The sequence below is a fragment of the Colletotrichum costaricense genome (genome assembly GCF_030867565.1).
Source record: "Colletotrichum costaricense strain IMI 309622 chromosome Unknown Scaffold_14.1, whole genome shotgun sequence".
Taxonomy (NCBI): Eukaryota; Fungi; Ascomycota; class Sordariomycetes; order Glomerellales; family Glomerellaceae; genus Colletotrichum; species Colletotrichum costaricense.
Genome location: NW_026848243.1, coordinates 719293 through 735633, shown reverse-complemented (window position 1 = coordinate 735633; position 16341 = coordinate 719293). Strand labels below are relative to the sequence as shown.

The window sequence follows — 16341 nt, the reverse complement described above, 5'->3', positions numbered from 1 at the left end:
TGCCGACATCCCGTACTATTTGTGAGTTGACCCGCTAGGCGGCCGAGGCCGTCCTCAGAATCCGGCGCGCTCTTAAGGGCCCGCCGTCCTCCTCGCGCGTTCCGGAAAGCTATTGGGAGTCCGGCAAGATGATTTGTGAGCGGCAGCTGACTACTTCAACGACGCGATAGCTTGCCTTTAGTACAGTAAAGCGACTGAAATTTCACGATTGGCAGCCGAGCCTCGTCTGCTTTGCTGTACGAATTTCCAGACTACAACATATCACGGCGAAACAAATTACTGGGAACAAGTTCATGAAAGGACAAAAGGAATCGAGGGCGTTAATTGAGTCTTGAGCTCTATTTTACAAGTGGTTCGACTGGAGATCCTTCCCCAAATATCGCGTCCCCTGGTGCTTCCCTCGGACCGGCGCAAAACCCTCGAGATTTCCTCACGCCTCTAGGCAAACAAAAACTTCGGTATAGACAGCTACATCAACCCCGAGCGCTCCCAGTCGGACCATTTATTATGTCAGGTGAGACTTAAAAATTTAGCCCAGGAAGCTCTTGGTGAAGGTGGTGATGACGTCCTTGAGGCGGGCCTCAAGGTCCTTGCTGAGGGCACCCTCCTTGTCGATGGTGGCAATCAGGTCGGACTCGTTGGTGCGGAGGTGGGACAGGAAGTCAGCCTCCCACTGGAGGATCTTGGCGACGGGGACCGCGTCAAGGTGACCGTTGACACCAGCGAAGATGAGGGGAACCATCTCGTTGACGGCCATGGGGGAGTACTGCTTCTGCTTGAGAAGCTCGGTCAACTGTAGAATTGGTCAGTACTTGTCACGAAAGGGGGTACCGATGTATTGTCAACTTACGCGTTCACCTCTGCTGAGGGTCTGCTTGGTGGAGGCATCCAAATCGGAACCGAACTGGGCGAAGGCAGCGACCTCACGGTACTGAGCCAAGAAAAGCTTCAGGGAACCAGCGACTTGCTTCATGGCCTTAAGCTGGGCGGCGGAACCGACACGAGAGACGGAAAGACCGACGTTAATGGCGGGACGGATACCCTTGTAGAAGAGCTCGGACTCCAAGAAGATCTGGCCGTCGGTAATGGAAATGACGTTGGTGGGAATGTAGGCAGACACATCACCACCCTGGGTCTCAATGACGGGAAGGGCAGTCATGGAACCACCACCAAGCTTGTCGTTCATCTTGGCGGCACGCTCGAGAAGACGAGAGTGGAGGTAGAAAACGTCACCGGGGTAGGCCTCACGTCCGGGGGGACGACGAAGCAGCAGGGACATCTGACGGTAGGCAACGGCCTGCTTGGACAGATCGTCGTAGATGATGAGGGAGTGCTTGCCGTTGTCACGGAACCACTCAGCGACGGAGGCTGGAGAGATATGTTAGTTTCCTGTCTTCTGAAAGTGTGACTAAACTGCACGAGTGTTTACTTACCACCGGTGAAGGGAGCGATGTACTGAAGGGGAGCGGCCTCGGAGGCGGTGGCAGCGACAACGATGGAGTACTTCATGGCATCGTTCTCCTCAAGGGTCTTGACGAGCTGGGCGACGGTGGAACGCTTCTGACCGACGGCGACGTAGACGCAGTAAAGCTTCTTGGTCTCGTCGTTGGAGTTGTTCCAACGCTTCTGGTTAAGGATGGCGTCGAGGGCGACGGCAGTCTTTCCGGTCTGACGGTCACCAATGATCAACTCACGCTGACCACGGCCAATGGGAACCATGGCGTCGATGGACTTAAGACCAGTCTGGACCGGCTGGTTGACGGACTTGCGAGGCAGAATGCCGGGAGCCTTGAGCTGAGCACGGCGCTTCTCCTTGGCGTTAAGGGGACCCTTGCCGTCAATGGGGTTACCGAGAGCGTCGATGACACGGCCGAGAAGCTCGGGACCGACGGGAACATCGACCTATAGTGTTGTTAATAAACATTGGCCGTAGTCGAGTAAGCATGTTGAACCTACAATCTCTCCGGTACGCTTGACAGTCTCGCCCTCCTTGACCAAACGGTCAGAACCGAAAAGCACAACACCGACCTGGCCGGCCTCGAGGTTCATGCACATGCCCTTGACGCCGGAGGCGAACCTATAGGTGAAAGAGTTAGACGCGATGCATCTCCGAAGTAAGTAAAGGGCGCTTAACGTACTCGACAAGCTCCTCAGCCTGGACGTTGGCCATGCCGTGAACACGGGCGATACCATCACTGTTGTTCCCTCCCCGTTAGCAAAAACTTTTCTTGGTGCCGATGAGTTGACATGCGAGCTCCTCGTGCAGTCCGATGATGCATTGAAGGTTTTCCGATGGTGGCTCGCGATGCCGAGAGATGCCGCTTAAACGTACCCGACGGACAGGACGCGGCCGGTCTCGGCGAGACCAGCCTCCTCCTGGACACCACGAATTCTCTGCTCGAGGATGGAAGAAACCTCGGTCGGGGAAGCCTTGGCCTCGGCGTATGTGCGAGTCTGCATGTTGAAGACGGCGGGTGCGGCATTTCGGGCCTGAGGGTGAAAAAACAGGTTAGCCGAACGGCCGAAAATGTTATGGGCGGCTCCCGCCCCAAAACAGCAACGCATCCCCCAAGGGAGCTCGATGAAAAGCTCTTCCACGCCAGCAACGCGACTCCCGCGAGGTCAAAAAAGCTCGGAGTGACCTAATTGGATATCGCGGAATCGATTGCTGATGTTTTTGGATGGAATTGACGTCGGTTCGGGGATGGGGAGGTTGACGGAAGGTGTGGACTTACGGCGGCGACTCTGCCGGCAGCAGAGACGGCGCCGACGGCGCGCGTCGACTGGCGGAGGGCGTTGCGGAACATATTAGAAGATCTTGGACACTGTCTAGATCGAAGGAGAATCAATTGCAATAGATGCAATTGAGTGGAGGGGAGATTGGGGTTGATGAAGGTGCCTTTGAAGGAGTGCAAATCGAGTCTTTTTTGGAAGAAGCCCAGTGGAGGGAAAAGAGAGTGAGGAAGCAGTGGAGCCGAAGCTGTGCTGGCCGGCCAATCACGGTGGGCCGTCGAGTTTTGCCTCAGTCCAACCCGAGATCTCCCTAACAATTTCCGACCACCGCATACGTGCCCGTCGTGGCCCCGTAACCCCGTGAAATGCCTGACTTACATAAGACAGGGGGAAAAGACGCTCTGACATTGACAGGTCTTTAACGCGCTGGGAAGGACGATCTAATCTCAACCGAAAGGAAGGGGAACTGGGCCCGAGTGAAAAAAAAATAATAAAACATAAAAATTGGTGCCAGTCTGGCTTTCCGCCGCACCCATTGAGTTTGCGATAAAATAGCTGTCGCCATCCATTGCGATACCGGGACTTTTCAGCCATCGCCCCGGTAATTGTCTAGGTATCATGATAGCTTCAATTATCCCTTGACCTTACCTATTCTCATATCTGCATGCATGCGCTGTTCTCTTAGTCCAGGTAGCTTCCCAGTGTTGTCCCCCCCCTTCCCCGGCATTTTTGGTGCAAAGCTCTCCACTGTGCAATTCCACTCTCTTGAGGAATGCCAACCTCTCCGACTTCAAGCACTCTTTGAGAGCCCAGAGGCACAGGACACAGTGCACGTATACGGAAGGCATACTGAAGCTGTGGGACTCTGGTGCCTCCATCCGGCCGGGAACACCGAGCCTGACCGCCTCGGAGCAATGTGAAATCCGAGTCGCATTTCTGCCGTCAGCCTCGTAGTCTTACCCGCCGTTGAGCCTTGAGGCCAAAATCGAATCTCAATGCAACACTGGTCACGTGCAGCCCCAAGAAGTGAGGTCAAATCTTGGCAAGGAAAATTGGCTTACCATTTCACGCGAGATGGGAGACTTAGGCCGTGAGTACAGTATTGTAGCTTATTTGGACTAAAATAGACTAGCTAAACCACCAACGCCTAGGCCGCTTCCATATCGCGGGCCATCGTCACCAAACAGAATCATGAGCAGCATCACGGTAAGAAGGAACTTGTGTTGTAAGCCGGCATGACGCCGGTCGGTCTCTGAGGCCGCGGCTTGACTGAATTTTTGCTCAAGTCAAGCGTGTTGTATGAACAACTGCTGGAAAGTACATGCCTTATAAGCCAGTTTCCCACTTTTCGCCAACCGTTAACCCAAGCCGTCCCAGTGTCTTTTTTCGTTCGTCGCAGGAAATGAAAGCATTTATCGGACAATGCCATCGAAGCGAGACTTGAACCACTTGACGGTCTCGTCACGCTTGATGCGGTGGCCAGAGCCGATGCGGCCCTTGCAGCGGCGGCGGGTGCCGACGCGCTCGCCCTTGCGGGTCATGCAGACGTAGAAGTCCATGCCGTAGATACCGATGGAGGGGTCGTACTTGATGCCGAGATCAATGTGCTCAGAGATACCGAATCCGAAGTTGCCGGTCTCGGAGAAGTTGCGCTTGCGGAGCTCGTACTCCTTGACCTTGAGGCCACGCTCGAGAATCTCCTCAGCCTGTAATCATCAAGTCAGTCCACCATCCTTCCTGCGCAGTTTCGAATTCCGCCAAAATTGTCGTACCTTGGGGCCACGGACGGTGACGTGGACAGCAATCTTTTCGTTACGGCGGATACCGAAGGTACGGACGGTGTAGCGGGCCTTGCCTGTCGGGTACTGTTAGTTCATCGTTTCTTGTCGTGGGAATTTTTGGTGATGCCGTACTGTAGACGGGGGTTTGACCGGACAGCTGCTCCAACACCTTGGCGGCACGGGTCAGTCTGTCACCAGACTCGCCGACGGAGATGTTGAGAACGAGCTTCTGAATGTGAAGCTCGCGCATGGGGTTCTGGGTCTTCTCGGACGACATTTTGGCGGTTAGTACTGCGGTACGGCTGGCTGGGCGTTTGGTGTCGATTGTCGATTGTCAAAGTGGGAAAAAGTTCGGCGCCAATTGGCAAAAAAAGACTTTGTGTTTTGGGGGGTTTGCGAGCCCTTGCAAGGAAGGTGGGTGACGACCCACTTGGAAGTGGTGCACTCACCCGTGTTCTTAGCCACAACCACGAGCCACAGAAGCCCAAGCAGATGCTTCCATCAGCCACATCAAGCTACGTACCGATTGCAAGCATGGAGGGTCCCGTCGTTTGGCCTCAGCCTTCCAAGGTTCCCTCAGCCTCCCGAAATTTGTCTCCATATCCTCTGACTGCTGAAGCTCTGCCTATCGCAAGCATCAACAGTCGCGCTGAAGTCTCTCAGGCTTCGCAACAAGCATAACATCAATTTTTTGAAGACTTAGAGCAGCTACGAAAGTAGCTCCTCACACAAACATCACCCAAGATGTCGAACAAACAGGGCAAGATGGTGAGCAACTCCTGACCTTTCTCTCAAAGTTTCAAGGTTGACAATACAGGCTGACACGAAGTTCTTCATTTCTAGGCCGGTTACGTACGTAATTTTCCTCGAGAACTACCCGACGATCGATTCAGGCTACTGCCCAGAGTACAGACTGACGCGACTTAATAGATCAACTACCGCATGAGGGTTACCTTGAACGATGGCCGCCAGATGACCGGACAGATGCTTGCATTTGACAAGGTGCGCAACCCAATTTTACCCTCAATCGCGTCTCTACAATCATGCTGACAATCTGTACAGCACATGAACCTCGTCCTCGCCGATACCGAAGAGTTCAGACGCGTCAAGATCAGACAGAACAAGCCTGCCGCCCCTGGCGCTAGCTCCAGCTCCGGCCAAACGATCGAGAAGGAGGAGAAGCGGACCCTCGGCCTGACGATTGTCCGCGGCGCACACATTGTCTCCCTGTCAGTGGAATCAGAGCCGCCCGCGGACCCCAGTGCACGACTTGGAAAGAGCGCGCCTGGCGGAATTTCGGCCGGTCTCACCGCTGGTCCTGGTGTTGCGCGACCCGCCGGCCGCGGCGCCGCCCCGGCTCCCCCATCACTGGCCGTTAGTACCCCACTATTCTCTATTCATGAGCTTCGGACGCTGACTTTTAACGTAGGGCCCTGCTGCTGGCGTTGGAGGTGGTGCTCCTCCCGGATTCCCTGGTTTCCCTGGTGCCCCGCCCTTTGGTGGACGTGGTGGTGAGTACACATACCCCTCTGACCCGCGAATGCGCTTCTCACACTTTACAGCTCCTCCCCCGGGCTTCCCCGGTGCCTTCCCGCCCCCGGGCTTCCCTCAAAACGCCCCCTTCCCTCCTCCTGGTTTCAACCCTGGCCCTCCTGGCGGAGCCCCGGGCTTCAACCCTCCCCCGCGAAGATAGGCTACGGATAAAGATATCGATACCTCGCATGCTTTGTAGTTGGAGGATGGTTCACGGATACCATTGGCGTTTGGGGATGAATGTCAAGATTACGAACAAAAAAGAAATCGGGCAGAACAGGCACGTTGTTAATCGGCCTCCTCTCTACCCCTGAACAAGTCATAGGTCAACTTGCCAACCTATACTCGTTGGATTTGCGGAAAGAAATGGGCAGCATGGATTCATTCGACAGTTCTCCAAGTCACTTCGAGGAGGAGCATAGGTAACCGGCGATTGCTGTTATATCAATACCTAGGCAGCACAATATTCACCACAACGTACCACCTCATTGCCATCCCCCCAACCACTAATTCGGTTCTTCATGTTGATTTTGATGTGATTCCTGACTGCAGAATGGTGTCTTGGTGATCGTTGAGCTTCTTAGACGGTCAGATACTTAGTCAATTGCTGGCTGAACATAAACAGCCTATCAACAGCTCCCATCTGGCACAACTGTCGGGGATGGCGTTGAGCATATTTGAACAGACTTAGAAGAAAATAGATGGAAACCTGGGGGCACTTAAAAAGCGGGATCGGAATCTACCTTACGGACACGGCATGTTCATCGGCACACTGCAGATGGGCCTCCCTTCCCGGAGCATCCGTTTGTTTGATGGCATATCCTCAAACTCATGCAGATCCGTGTGCAGAGATCAAATACCGCCTATGACCAATTGGAAACTTACACATGAATGAGACTACGTTTGCTCTCGGCAAGCCTTGAAAGTCAATGATTTGCATTCTCATTCCTACACATGCTGCGAGATATTCCCGTGACGCAACCTTTGCGAGAGGGCCATGGCGTCTATCTACCTTAGTTCGGGTAAGGTAGGCAAAGTAGGTAGTCCGGGTTGGAAGGAGCGGGTGAGTGTTGACTGTGCCTTCCACCTGAATACCCAGGAAGCCCATATATACCCCTCCAAGTCCATTCCTGTCACCAGCCAGGAGGCGCCCGTCTAGGTCGACGTGTCAGGTCAAACTGGCTGGGTGGTGGAGTGGTTAATGGTCAACAATTGAATTCTACACCAACCAGCCTACTCGACGACAGGCTCAGCGCATACGAGAGTACCCGAGTTCGAATCCCAGCATGAGCACCAAGAGATGTAGCCCCCAGTCCAGCACCGGGGGGGTGAACTCTTTTTTGGTCTTCTCTACGTGTTGACGCTTACCTCATGCGACCACCTCAGAGTAACGTTTGCCCCTTCCTAGCTAGATGTTTGGTGAAGGAGCGGTCGTTGCCCTTGCCTGTCTTGCAAACGGCAGGTGCGTGATCCCGTCGTCTACATGAGGTACCTCCCTACCTGCCTACTTCAACTCTTCCACGTCGTCTCAGACTTTGCCGACTTCACTCCATTGCCTTTCGCTCCTACCTTGTAATTCCTTGTTGCGAGGACCTTCTCGCACCTGAATCATCACATCCTACGGTCTGGTCACCCTCAGGATCTCAAATCGTTGGTCTATTCGTCCTTTCAGAAAGACCTTCTAACCTAAACATGGGTCGTTGGGGATTCCGCATGCTGTCCTGCCCTCCCCTCTCTTATTCTCTGCTGAACAATGATACATCAGGGCTTTTCGAGGGCGACAAGGATCTTGACATCGTCGCCGCCATCAGAAAAGCTTTCGGCGATGGTCCTGAGAAGCTTGATCTCTATCTCATGATCAATAAGACCGACATGGTTGCTCCTATGCAGACGAGAGAGTGCTACAAAACTGAGGAACATGCACAATTCCTCCGCGGTTTCGTCACAGAAATCCGAGGACGGCTTGACTCCGGAGTCGGCGACGAACTCTTCAAGAAGTATCGAGCCCTCGAACACGAGCATCAAGGCCAGTACCGAACCATTGTTGTCGGCGCCTTGATGATGCGTGGCGGAGCCAAGATCAAGGCGGACGACATGTAGCATCTACGCGACCTCGTTCCCAAGATACCTTGCCAATATCGCTTTGCCTTGCAGATGATGGACTTTGGTTTCCGTGACCCCGGATAAGCGCAATTCCTTGCTGCGCTCGACAACTATCAGTCGGGAACGCCTCGAGACTTTCACGAGCCAAGGTAAGTCTAGCCGGATTGTCCATACGAGGCATCGACTAACAGCTTGGGCTTAGCTGCTTCCATTGCGGCAAGATTCACGCAGACCACGGTATCAACCTGAAGAAGTGCGGCCACTGCCAGGCTTCCTGGTACTGCGGCATCGTGAGTACTCAAGCTCGATGGGGTTCTTGGAAAAGAGAAGCTGAAATTCCCAAAGGACTGTCGAAGGACCCATCGCAAGATCCACAAGGCTTCGTGCAAGGCAATTTGGGAGAAGGTTCTTGCCAACGTCTAGGACCTGGTGATGAACAGACACCGGCCTTCACCACTTTGGCAATATCATACAGCTTGATCTTTCCTCGCGGTTAGCCATTCGGGTGGGTAGCATGAGTCGCCGGCATTGGGTTGGTGTGAGACGCGAAAGAAGATATGGAAGTAAACGCATCTTGGACAACTTTGGTCTAGGTGCTGGACTGAAATCGTCAGATGAGTTAGGCAGGCAGGAGAAGATCCAAATGATACAGTTACAACCAAACACAACCAAACCATCGTACATTGACCCGTCTCGTAGTTGTTTGCTCAAGCTTTTGTTCCGAAGTGGCCGAGGGCTTCTGTGTAGTTCTTCGGAGTGGGGGCACGGAAAGATAGCCAGATAGCAATGGAAAGTCTTCAATGATGATTCCCGAGACTCTGATGATAGGACAAATATCCCATAGTTGCTCTAGATCATCCCTTATGCCACTAAGAACCGGTTAATAAGCTCGAATGCTCGAGTCTCACGTGGAACACCCAACAAACTAATGACCTCGGTTCATCGCCCCAAAGACATTGGCGATACTCCTTGCTCTAGGCCTGCGGCTCGTGGAACGCGGATGCAATAGAACAGAATGCCCAGCAACAGCAGCTTGATATCTACGCCGAGATCTGTGAGTGAATTACCACATTTCTGTCTCGAAGGGTCTACATGTATAGCATCTTGCGTTGAGGACTTTATTGCCACGGTTGAAGATGGTTGTTGATTTACACAGGTTGATAAGCGGCCAATTGGTCAAAGAAGAGGCTTCACACGGGGAAGGGCAATGAAATCATAGCACCTCTTTGATCCAATCCCTCTACCATCAGGTAGAAAATCATCAGGAAAGCAACTCGAGTCACTTCTCCATCGCATCCAACCCCAAAGTACAATGTGAGAACGAAGGGAACAGCAACGAGGTAGAGTACGCCCACCTGGAGAACCGGCCTTAGACACATATACTCATCCCGGCATCGGCAAGGTTACCACCAATCACTCATGTATTCTCGATTCATATGGCTGACGGAAGTTCTATAATCGAGCAAGTACCCCGAGCACAAATGACACGATGCTCATACACCACTCCAATATGGAGTACTCAACACGACTTTACATCTCGCTCGTTAAGCCAGCAGTCGACGTACGTAGTTTAACGTTCGTCACATTCTCAAAGGTCTGGTAAGCCCAAGATCGAAACATGCCGTCAAAGCTGCGTACGTCGACTTGTAATCTCAGTGATGAAAAGCCCGCTCGCCTCGGGCGTCAGTCAGACACCAGAATGCTTTACCTGGCACGCCTAAACTAATAGCTTCCAGGATGAAACGAAACGTCGGTTATCGAGCAAGACCAAACTAGCAAATGGTGAAATCCATGGTCGGTATCGCTTAAAGATATGAGAGACAGTTGACTCCTTCTTCCCCATCCCTTCCACTCCCTTTCCCGAGTCCCTGCCGAGCACAGCACAACGCTCGATAGTTCCTGCAAGTTCAACAATAAAACGTGGGAGAGGGAAAGGAAAAACAAAACGATTTCCTTCTGTATGGCAAGACAAGTAGGTCCAAACGTCCAAACGTGGTTTCCAGGATTTAAATCGGATAGATCATCCCTTTGCATCTATCCCGTCATCTAAAGCTTTCTCTCCCTGCGTAACTCGCCATCAACGGCCGCGGCGCCGGGGCACCGGGGGTATATTAAAACGTTGTCACTTTCATTTCCACAACTCTCTCTCACCCGCCTCCCTGTCACAGCATCCGCGCAAGATTACATTGTCTCTCTTACTGACTTACTTACTCCATCCCAAAGCACGCGCCCGTTGGAACGGTTACCACTGCACAAAATTTTCCATTTTTGTCTCAGCTTGGGTCGCTTCGGTCGTCGACTACGCACTCCCTCCATGTGTAGGAGGGGAGCGATGGGTCAATGGTTTTGCGTATGTCTGGGGCTGGACCCGCGTGGAGATGAAGACATTTTTCTGTTCAGTCGGTGTCGCACGTCGCGTGTTCGCGTGTCGTAGCTTCTCGAGGTCGTTGCTTACTAGCCGTCCCAGCTTGTCGGTTCCACGAGTGAGAGAACATGGATACGAGATCCGCTTGGAGCACGTCTACCTCTGTGATACCAAGAATGGAGATCGCTTTTTCCCCCGCAGCAACCTCGTAGGCTCGACTCGACGTCCTAGATCTCGAGATCTTGGCTACCTTCAACCGTTTATATGCCGGATAGAGACTCCCGTCCAGAATCGAGATATTAGTCAGGTTGCTTTCCGACTAGGCGACGGAAATAGCCTGTGGCTTGTTAGTACGGCCGTCATGCTCCAAGAGCCGTACGTCCGTGAACCTCCGCTAGGTGATGGAAGATTCCGGAAAGGCTTCGACGGGAAGAGCACTAAGTCGACAGCGAAAGGGCCCAGACCTCAGGACCGACTACCCACCGCAGTCGGAAGCAGACGCTCAGTATCCCCGGCCGCATCGGCCGCAGCGTACCTGCACCGACAGTGTGAAGGTCTTGCTGCCGCAAATGTCTGCAAGCAGATGGACACCATTGGGAGGGGCCGCGCCGTCATGCATTCCCGGAAGCTGCACGACGGGGAAGCCGGTCTCGCCGGTGTTCAATTCTGGAGCAACATCTCGAGCATTAGGGTAACTGGACCGGAACGTTCCCGGACCCCGGTCGTGATCCCACGTTGTGAGCACGACGTAGGCGAGAGCTTGCTGCACCCCTTGCATCACCAGCTCTGCGTGGTGATGGAGACCTGCCGCCACCGACATAGGCATTCGTCGTCATCCGGCACGGAGAGGCGACTTTCTGACTCGAAGGCTGCTAGGTACACACACATCCTGCTATGGTTTTTGCTTTTGAGAGGAATCGTTTTCCTGCTAATAAGCTTAGGAGAAACACGTTTGATGTCTCTCTTCTGGGGGCTTGGCCGATAGATAATCGACGAGAGCAGGTAGCTACAGCAGAGCTCGTGGCTTTCAGGGTTGGAGGTGGTTTGCTTCCGATATTGCCAATCCAAATCAAAAGTGATGGCCCGAGATCGCTGCTACCCGTGCGTCACAGAGTGTCGAAAGGTGCCGAGAACGGTGATGTGCCTTCGGTAGTGATTGGCGATGAGATCGTGTGGCTTGCTCGGGAGGGTGTGGCTGTCTGATGGCCCGATTATGTACTTACTACGGCTGGCGACATCTGCGATTGAATGGGAAAATCTAGCCGTTCATGGTTAACTCGACAAGATATGACAAGAGATCGGATTAACGAAAGTGTGGGAAGAACTTGCTAAGCTCATCCTCCGTGACACGAGAACAGCCAATGTGCTCTGGACACACAGTACGACTACTATATGTTACGGCCGCCCGCAAGGACGCGAAAAACCTTGGACGACCGAAACCGTGGTAGTATTTGTGTAAGCTGAAGAGGAGATGAGCTGAAGAATTTGTAATGCCTGTCACGCGGGATAGGAGCTTATGGAGCCTGGCTTGCCTGGATAGACAGTCGTATTTGGTGATATGGCATTGATGCTTAGTCGCATCGCAGTCTTGTAAACTTGTCGATCCATCCGTGGACCATATGCAATAATTGACGGCAGATGATCTGGTTATGTAGAGCGCAATGCCAATTGCTTCGGGACCAACGTCGCATCAAGTCTAGGAGCAAGCACTCTTTGAGTACCTTGGGCGGGAAGAAAGGCGATGAACAGCTGCGAGACTCGGCTAGCGACCTCCGCCAAGCTGGTTTGCTGTCGTTGACTACTACGATGTCATTTTTCCCTTTTCTGTCATGGGGAAGAATATTGACAGGGCCAGTACGCGTTTCAAGTGATTGGCAGTTGACATTGCGGATACAGTGGACAGGAAATATCGACTCGAACTCGCGAGTCGCGGACAGAAGTAAGTAATGCCCACGCTCGACAAGTTGCATGACACGATGGCCAAGTTATCATGCCTCGTAGTCATTGCTTTTTCCTCTAGATGCTGGTTGCCTCGCGCAACACCTACTATGCAGGTCTCAAGTCTAGCAGTAGGTATTGGAAACCCCATCTTTATCGGATGCACAATAGTACAGCCGCGGTGACTTTCGCCACGAGATACCTCAGAGGACACCATGTTGTTAGCCGCTGTGTAAAGTGTGCCATGGGTCTCTTTCCTGAAGTAATTTGCAGCACTTTTACACCTGCTTGGCCTCTTGTCGACAGCTTACGAAGGGCACACCCAAAATCGGCGCCATTGGGTGGCTCACAAACTGGCTAAATCATTTGACCTGTGAGGGAGGTGGCAGAGGCGGTGTCCACACCGAAGTCGGAAAAGCAATCAGTCGAGACTGTGGCGTACCTTCGCTTGACGGCACTGCCATAACTAGTGCTTGTGTATTGGCTGACGCCGCCATGGCCAATCACCAGCCCTCATGATTTGTGGTATCTTCTCACTGACGACGGTCAATTGGATGAGCTTGCCCCTCTCAGGTCGAGCTACCTAGATACTTTGGCGACCGTCGACTTGCATCCGGAAGCGTGAGTACGGCGTCCGGAGGTATTGTCTCAGTCACCAGTGCGATGTTTCCGTACTGGAGCGGGTCTGCCCTGTGATCGAATGAGAATCCCGGAAACGGTAAAGCTGCTGATGAATATCCATCGGAAAATCGTCCATTGATGAGAGGTCAGAGTCGGGATTGGGTGAAGGTATGCCAAAAGAACTGCCCATCGTGTGGTCGACGATGACCTGAGACCACCAAAGTGACTAGACCGCTTCCATTGTAAACTGACTTGAGTCTCGAAAGCGGGCTTGACGGTAGGAGTGAGGCGACGACCCAACTTGCCAGCATCTGTCAGCTCTGGATCGTATCGTAGAGGAAGGACACGACGTTGTTTGTGTCACATGAGGTTGCGGTAGGCACGGGCTGTCGAGTCGCGACCGAAGAGCGGCTCCGACAAAGGTAGGCAGGTCCCTGTTGAAGACGAGCTCGGGCATTGGCATCAAGCTGCGGAATCCCGGTCAGCCAAAGAGTTGCGAGTTCTTGAAGAGTCTTCCAATCGGGCTTTGCGAGCAGAAGTTGCTTAGCGACACCTATTCTAGGCGTTTCTTCCCATTGCTGTTGACGAATCCCCCTTGCGCAAGACGCTGGTCAAGCTGGCCTGCCCCTTGCGTTTGGAAGTCCTCCCTAGACCCGCACTCACAACATGAATATGGCTTCGTGGCTCAAGGTCGCTGGTGTCACGGGCCGATCTACGAGTGGGGTGTCTTCCAGCCTAGTCGAACAGACGTTTAAAAGCAAAAAACTGAGAGATTTCTGTGACAAGAGCGGTTGGCTGTGCCTGTTCCGACATAGGACTAAATCCAGGGACTCCTCTGAGCAAGGATCTCTTACTAGAGAAAGGGGCGTTTTTTTTTCATTCGAGCCGATCAAGCTCTTGGATCTGAAGTCTGGACCCTAGGGCCGGGACGTTTCGCGGCCGTAGTCTCGTCTCGTCAAGAAATTCAAGCCATTGGTGGCTGGGCTGTCAACTAGGAGGAAAGTTCGTGACTGCATTCAGCAATGAAGGTTTATGACAACGGCCCAGCTAGGAAGCGGAGCTGAGGGAAGATTTGATACGGAGACGCTGCCGAGGGCCCAATTCTTAGAATCCAGTCGGGGAAAAGCAGCGCCGGAGGGTAAATTGCGTGTTGGGACGTTGATAGAAATGGGACGCTTCCGATGCCAGGGTGGCATCCCGGTGGATTTTCTCTGGGTCAACTTGGTGTTGCCATGTTGGAGACAACAAAGAATCGTCCACTCGGCCTTGACATCCGTACTTTGTAATGATACAGGAAAGCCTGGAAGTAGGGCATTGTGTAAGAAGATGCAAAGCTTCCTTCAACTGGCCTGCTTGCACCCTCATAGTGCTGGTTTATTGGCTCGATGCAGCACCCTGCGGTCATTGTGGCTGCAATGAGGACACTCATCTGATGTTGACAAGTTTTGCGTGTTCGCATTAGCGGCGGCGATCTTTTCGGTGATGCCCTCAGAGGGTTACAGGTAACAGAAGTAGTGCGGCTGCCAGGTCGGCCTCGAAATCGTTCGTCGTGTTGCCCTGGCTATGCAATGCGCCAATTATCTGCCAGGAATTTGCGCTCTGACGACAAAGCGAGTCGTGTCTGCGGGATCAACAGGCACGAGGTGGTGGAAAAGGTGACAGCCAGTGTTGAAGACGACGCTCGAGCCCGGTTGCATGCAAGCGAGAAAGGTTGCACAGGGTGCTGCTGTCAATATTTGACGGCGTTAAGTCCAAGCTTCCGTGATGGTGGAGAGAGCCGGGGTGCAGAGGCCGATCACAGCGGCATCATATCAAACTAGGTGCGGACTGGCACAATTCGTGCCTGGGTCAAGCTGCCCGAAGTGTGCCTGAATCCGGGGGTGCAACTCTCAACGTCTCTGAAAGGCTCGCCAGATGTCGTGCATGGCGTTGCTTCACGGCGAATAGAGTGCGTAATCGTTTAAGAAAAGGCTTGTTCGGTGCCCAATGCCTGGCGACATGGTAGAAAAGAGGTATGATGCGACGTAGGTATCGGTACCAAAGACTCCTGAGGTCTTTCTTTGAGTTGAGACTATCTCATGTCATGCGTCTCGCATCTTGTCAGGATCGACCTCTGGTGGGTGGCGGCGAGGCTGTTTGCGACGAGAGACAAGACGTAACGGCCGTGATGGGTTTGAGAGATGGCAGGAGTGGCTGGTGGATGTCGCTCTCCCCCGCCGACAGATGACAAGCAAACCTGCTCGATACTGACCAGGGAGGTCACTGTGTTACACAAAAAGACTCTGGTGACTGACGGAAGAGGGTCCGAATTCAGCCTCGAAGCTGCGGGAGTGATTGGCCCTCGGAAGGTCTAGCATGGACGACGGCTCGAGAGCCAGAGAGAGATTGGGGGACCACTGAGGAGCTGGCATTGTCAAGACGGCTGGTATATCCTGTTTTCGTGTTTAGGTGACGAAGATAGGGCGACGATGCGCGATGAAGGATCGGAGGGTCGTTGGGAGGGGATCGATCATATTGGCCCGGTAGTGGAATAAGAAACGAAACGAAACAAAATGATCAAAGAGGCAGCGAAAAGGGCATAGAGCGTGCAGCGGCAAAAAGCCAGTAGGTCTGGGCGAATATGATAGAAATGTCGAGAAAATGACGGGAACAGAAGATGACTGTCAAGAACTCGAGATGGCGATAGGAAAGCACTGAAAGATGCCTTACTTCCAGTGTTAATTACCTCAGCACTCGGGCACTGAACTTCGAAGGAAAAAGGTTCGTCACCTGCAGATGCAGCAGGGAAGGAACGAAGGACCCTTGTTCCGTGCACTGGTGCTCTTTCCCTCTTGGTCCTCCTCCATCGTCCTTGCCGTCTGTCTCATTTCTCATACCAGGTAGGCACCCACCTCAGCCAAGGTAGGAACCGAGTGAAAAAGTACATACGATGTTTACCTTCAATGTGCAGGTGCAGGTAGGTGCAGTGGCAGGAGGATCCGCCGGGAAAGATACCTTGAGCATTTGACGAACACAAGCACAGCAAGGGAAAAAAACCAGCAAAAAGAGGGCCATGCAGAGCTGGGTGCTTCTGCCCTTGCATCGGCTCATGCGCTTCTCTTCCCTTTTGACAATGCCCTTTGGGCGTCAATTGGCTCTTCGGTCCTGAGCATGGGGTAAAGTAAGAATTAAGGTAAGGTAGGGCAGTCAAGATATGCACCTTATTTCAGGTGCTCTGCTTTGCGCTGCCTCTCACGATCGGTCCTGCCTCCGGGTTTGCTACCGTAG

The 16341-nt window shown here is 53.1% G+C and overlaps 8 protein-coding genes across 8 annotated transcripts, besides 1 other annotated feature; 4 read left to right on the top strand and 4 right to left on the bottom strand.

The window, feature by feature from the left end:
• Positions 1 to 529: 529 nt before the first annotated feature.
• On the bottom strand, positions 530 to 2807 carry CCOS01_12143 (ATP synthase subunit alpha; the record flags this gene model as incomplete). Its single annotated transcript, XM_060460292.1, has 7 exons — positions 530 to 793; positions 851 to 1368; positions 1434 to 1902; positions 1957 to 2077; positions 2139 to 2195; positions 2333 to 2490; positions 2736 to 2807. The coding sequence occupies 7 exons, from the start codon at positions 2805 to 2807 to the stop codon at positions 530 to 532; spliced, it is 1659 nt and encodes a 552-aa protein (XP_060309235.1).
• Positions 2808 to 4145: 1338 nt separating this feature from the next.
• Positions 4146 to 4791, bottom strand: CCOS01_12142 (ribosomal L5P family protein; the record flags this gene model as incomplete). The annotated part of the gene is made up of 3 exons (XM_060460291.1): positions 4146 to 4439; positions 4506 to 4588; positions 4647 to 4791. The coding sequence occupies 3 exons, from the start codon at positions 4789 to 4791 to the stop codon at positions 4146 to 4148; spliced, it is 522 nt and encodes a 173-aa protein (XP_060309234.1).
• Positions 4792 to 5258: 467 nt separating this feature from the next.
• Positions 5259 to 6207, top strand: CCOS01_12141 (LSM domain-containing protein; the record flags this gene model as incomplete). The annotated part of the gene is made up of 6 exons (XM_060460290.1): positions 5259 to 5282; positions 5358 to 5366; positions 5445 to 5516; positions 5577 to 5888; positions 5944 to 6025; positions 6077 to 6207. 6 exons carry the CDS (start codon positions 5259 to 5261, stop codon positions 6205 to 6207), a joined length of 630 nt encoding a protein of 209 aa, XP_060309233.1.
• A 1532-nt stretch (positions 6208 to 7739) lies between these two features.
• Positions 7740 to 8573, top strand: CCOS01_12140 (uncharacterized protein; the record flags this gene model as incomplete). The annotated part of the gene is made up of 3 exons (XM_060460289.1): positions 7740 to 8143; positions 8353 to 8440; positions 8496 to 8573. 3 exons carry the CDS (start codon positions 7740 to 7742, stop codon positions 8571 to 8573), a joined length of 570 nt encoding a protein of 189 aa, XP_060309232.1.
• A 1537-nt stretch (positions 8574 to 10110) lies between these two features.
• CCOS01_12139 (uncharacterized protein) lies at positions 10111 to 10200 on the top strand (the record flags this gene model as incomplete). The annotated part of the gene is made up of 1 exon (XM_060460288.1): positions 10111 to 10200. The coding sequence occupies one exon, from the start codon at positions 10111 to 10113 to the stop codon at positions 10198 to 10200; it is 90 nt and encodes a 29-aa protein (XP_060309231.1).
• Positions 10201 to 10449: 249 nt separating this feature from the next.
• CCOS01_12138 (uncharacterized protein) lies at positions 10450 to 10645 on the bottom strand (the record flags this gene model as incomplete). The annotated part of the gene is made up of 2 exons (XM_060460287.1): positions 10450 to 10553; positions 10606 to 10645. The coding sequence occupies 2 exons, from the start codon at positions 10643 to 10645 to the stop codon at positions 10450 to 10452; spliced, it is 144 nt and encodes a 47-aa protein (XP_060309230.1).
• A 189-nt stretch (positions 10646 to 10834) lies between these two features.
• CCOS01_12137 (uncharacterized protein) lies at positions 10835 to 11335 on the bottom strand (the record flags this gene model as incomplete). The annotated part of the gene is made up of 2 exons (XM_060460286.1): positions 10835 to 10852; positions 11051 to 11335. 2 exons carry the CDS (start codon positions 11333 to 11335, stop codon positions 10835 to 10837), a joined length of 303 nt encoding a protein of 100 aa, XP_060309229.1.
• Positions 10877 to 11718, top strand: CCOS01_12136 (uncharacterized protein; the record flags this gene model as incomplete). Its single annotated transcript, XM_060460285.1, has 2 exons — positions 10877 to 11391; positions 11628 to 11718. The coding sequence occupies 2 exons, from the start codon at positions 10877 to 10879 to the stop codon at positions 11716 to 11718; spliced, it is 606 nt and encodes a 201-aa protein (XP_060309228.1).
• Positions 11719 to 11876: 158 nt separating this feature from the next.
• Positions 11877 to 11963: a sequence feature (Short protein (CCOS01_12135, KAK1517878.1) was converted to a misc_feature.).
• The last annotated feature ends 4378 nt before the right edge of the window (positions 11964 to 16341 follow it).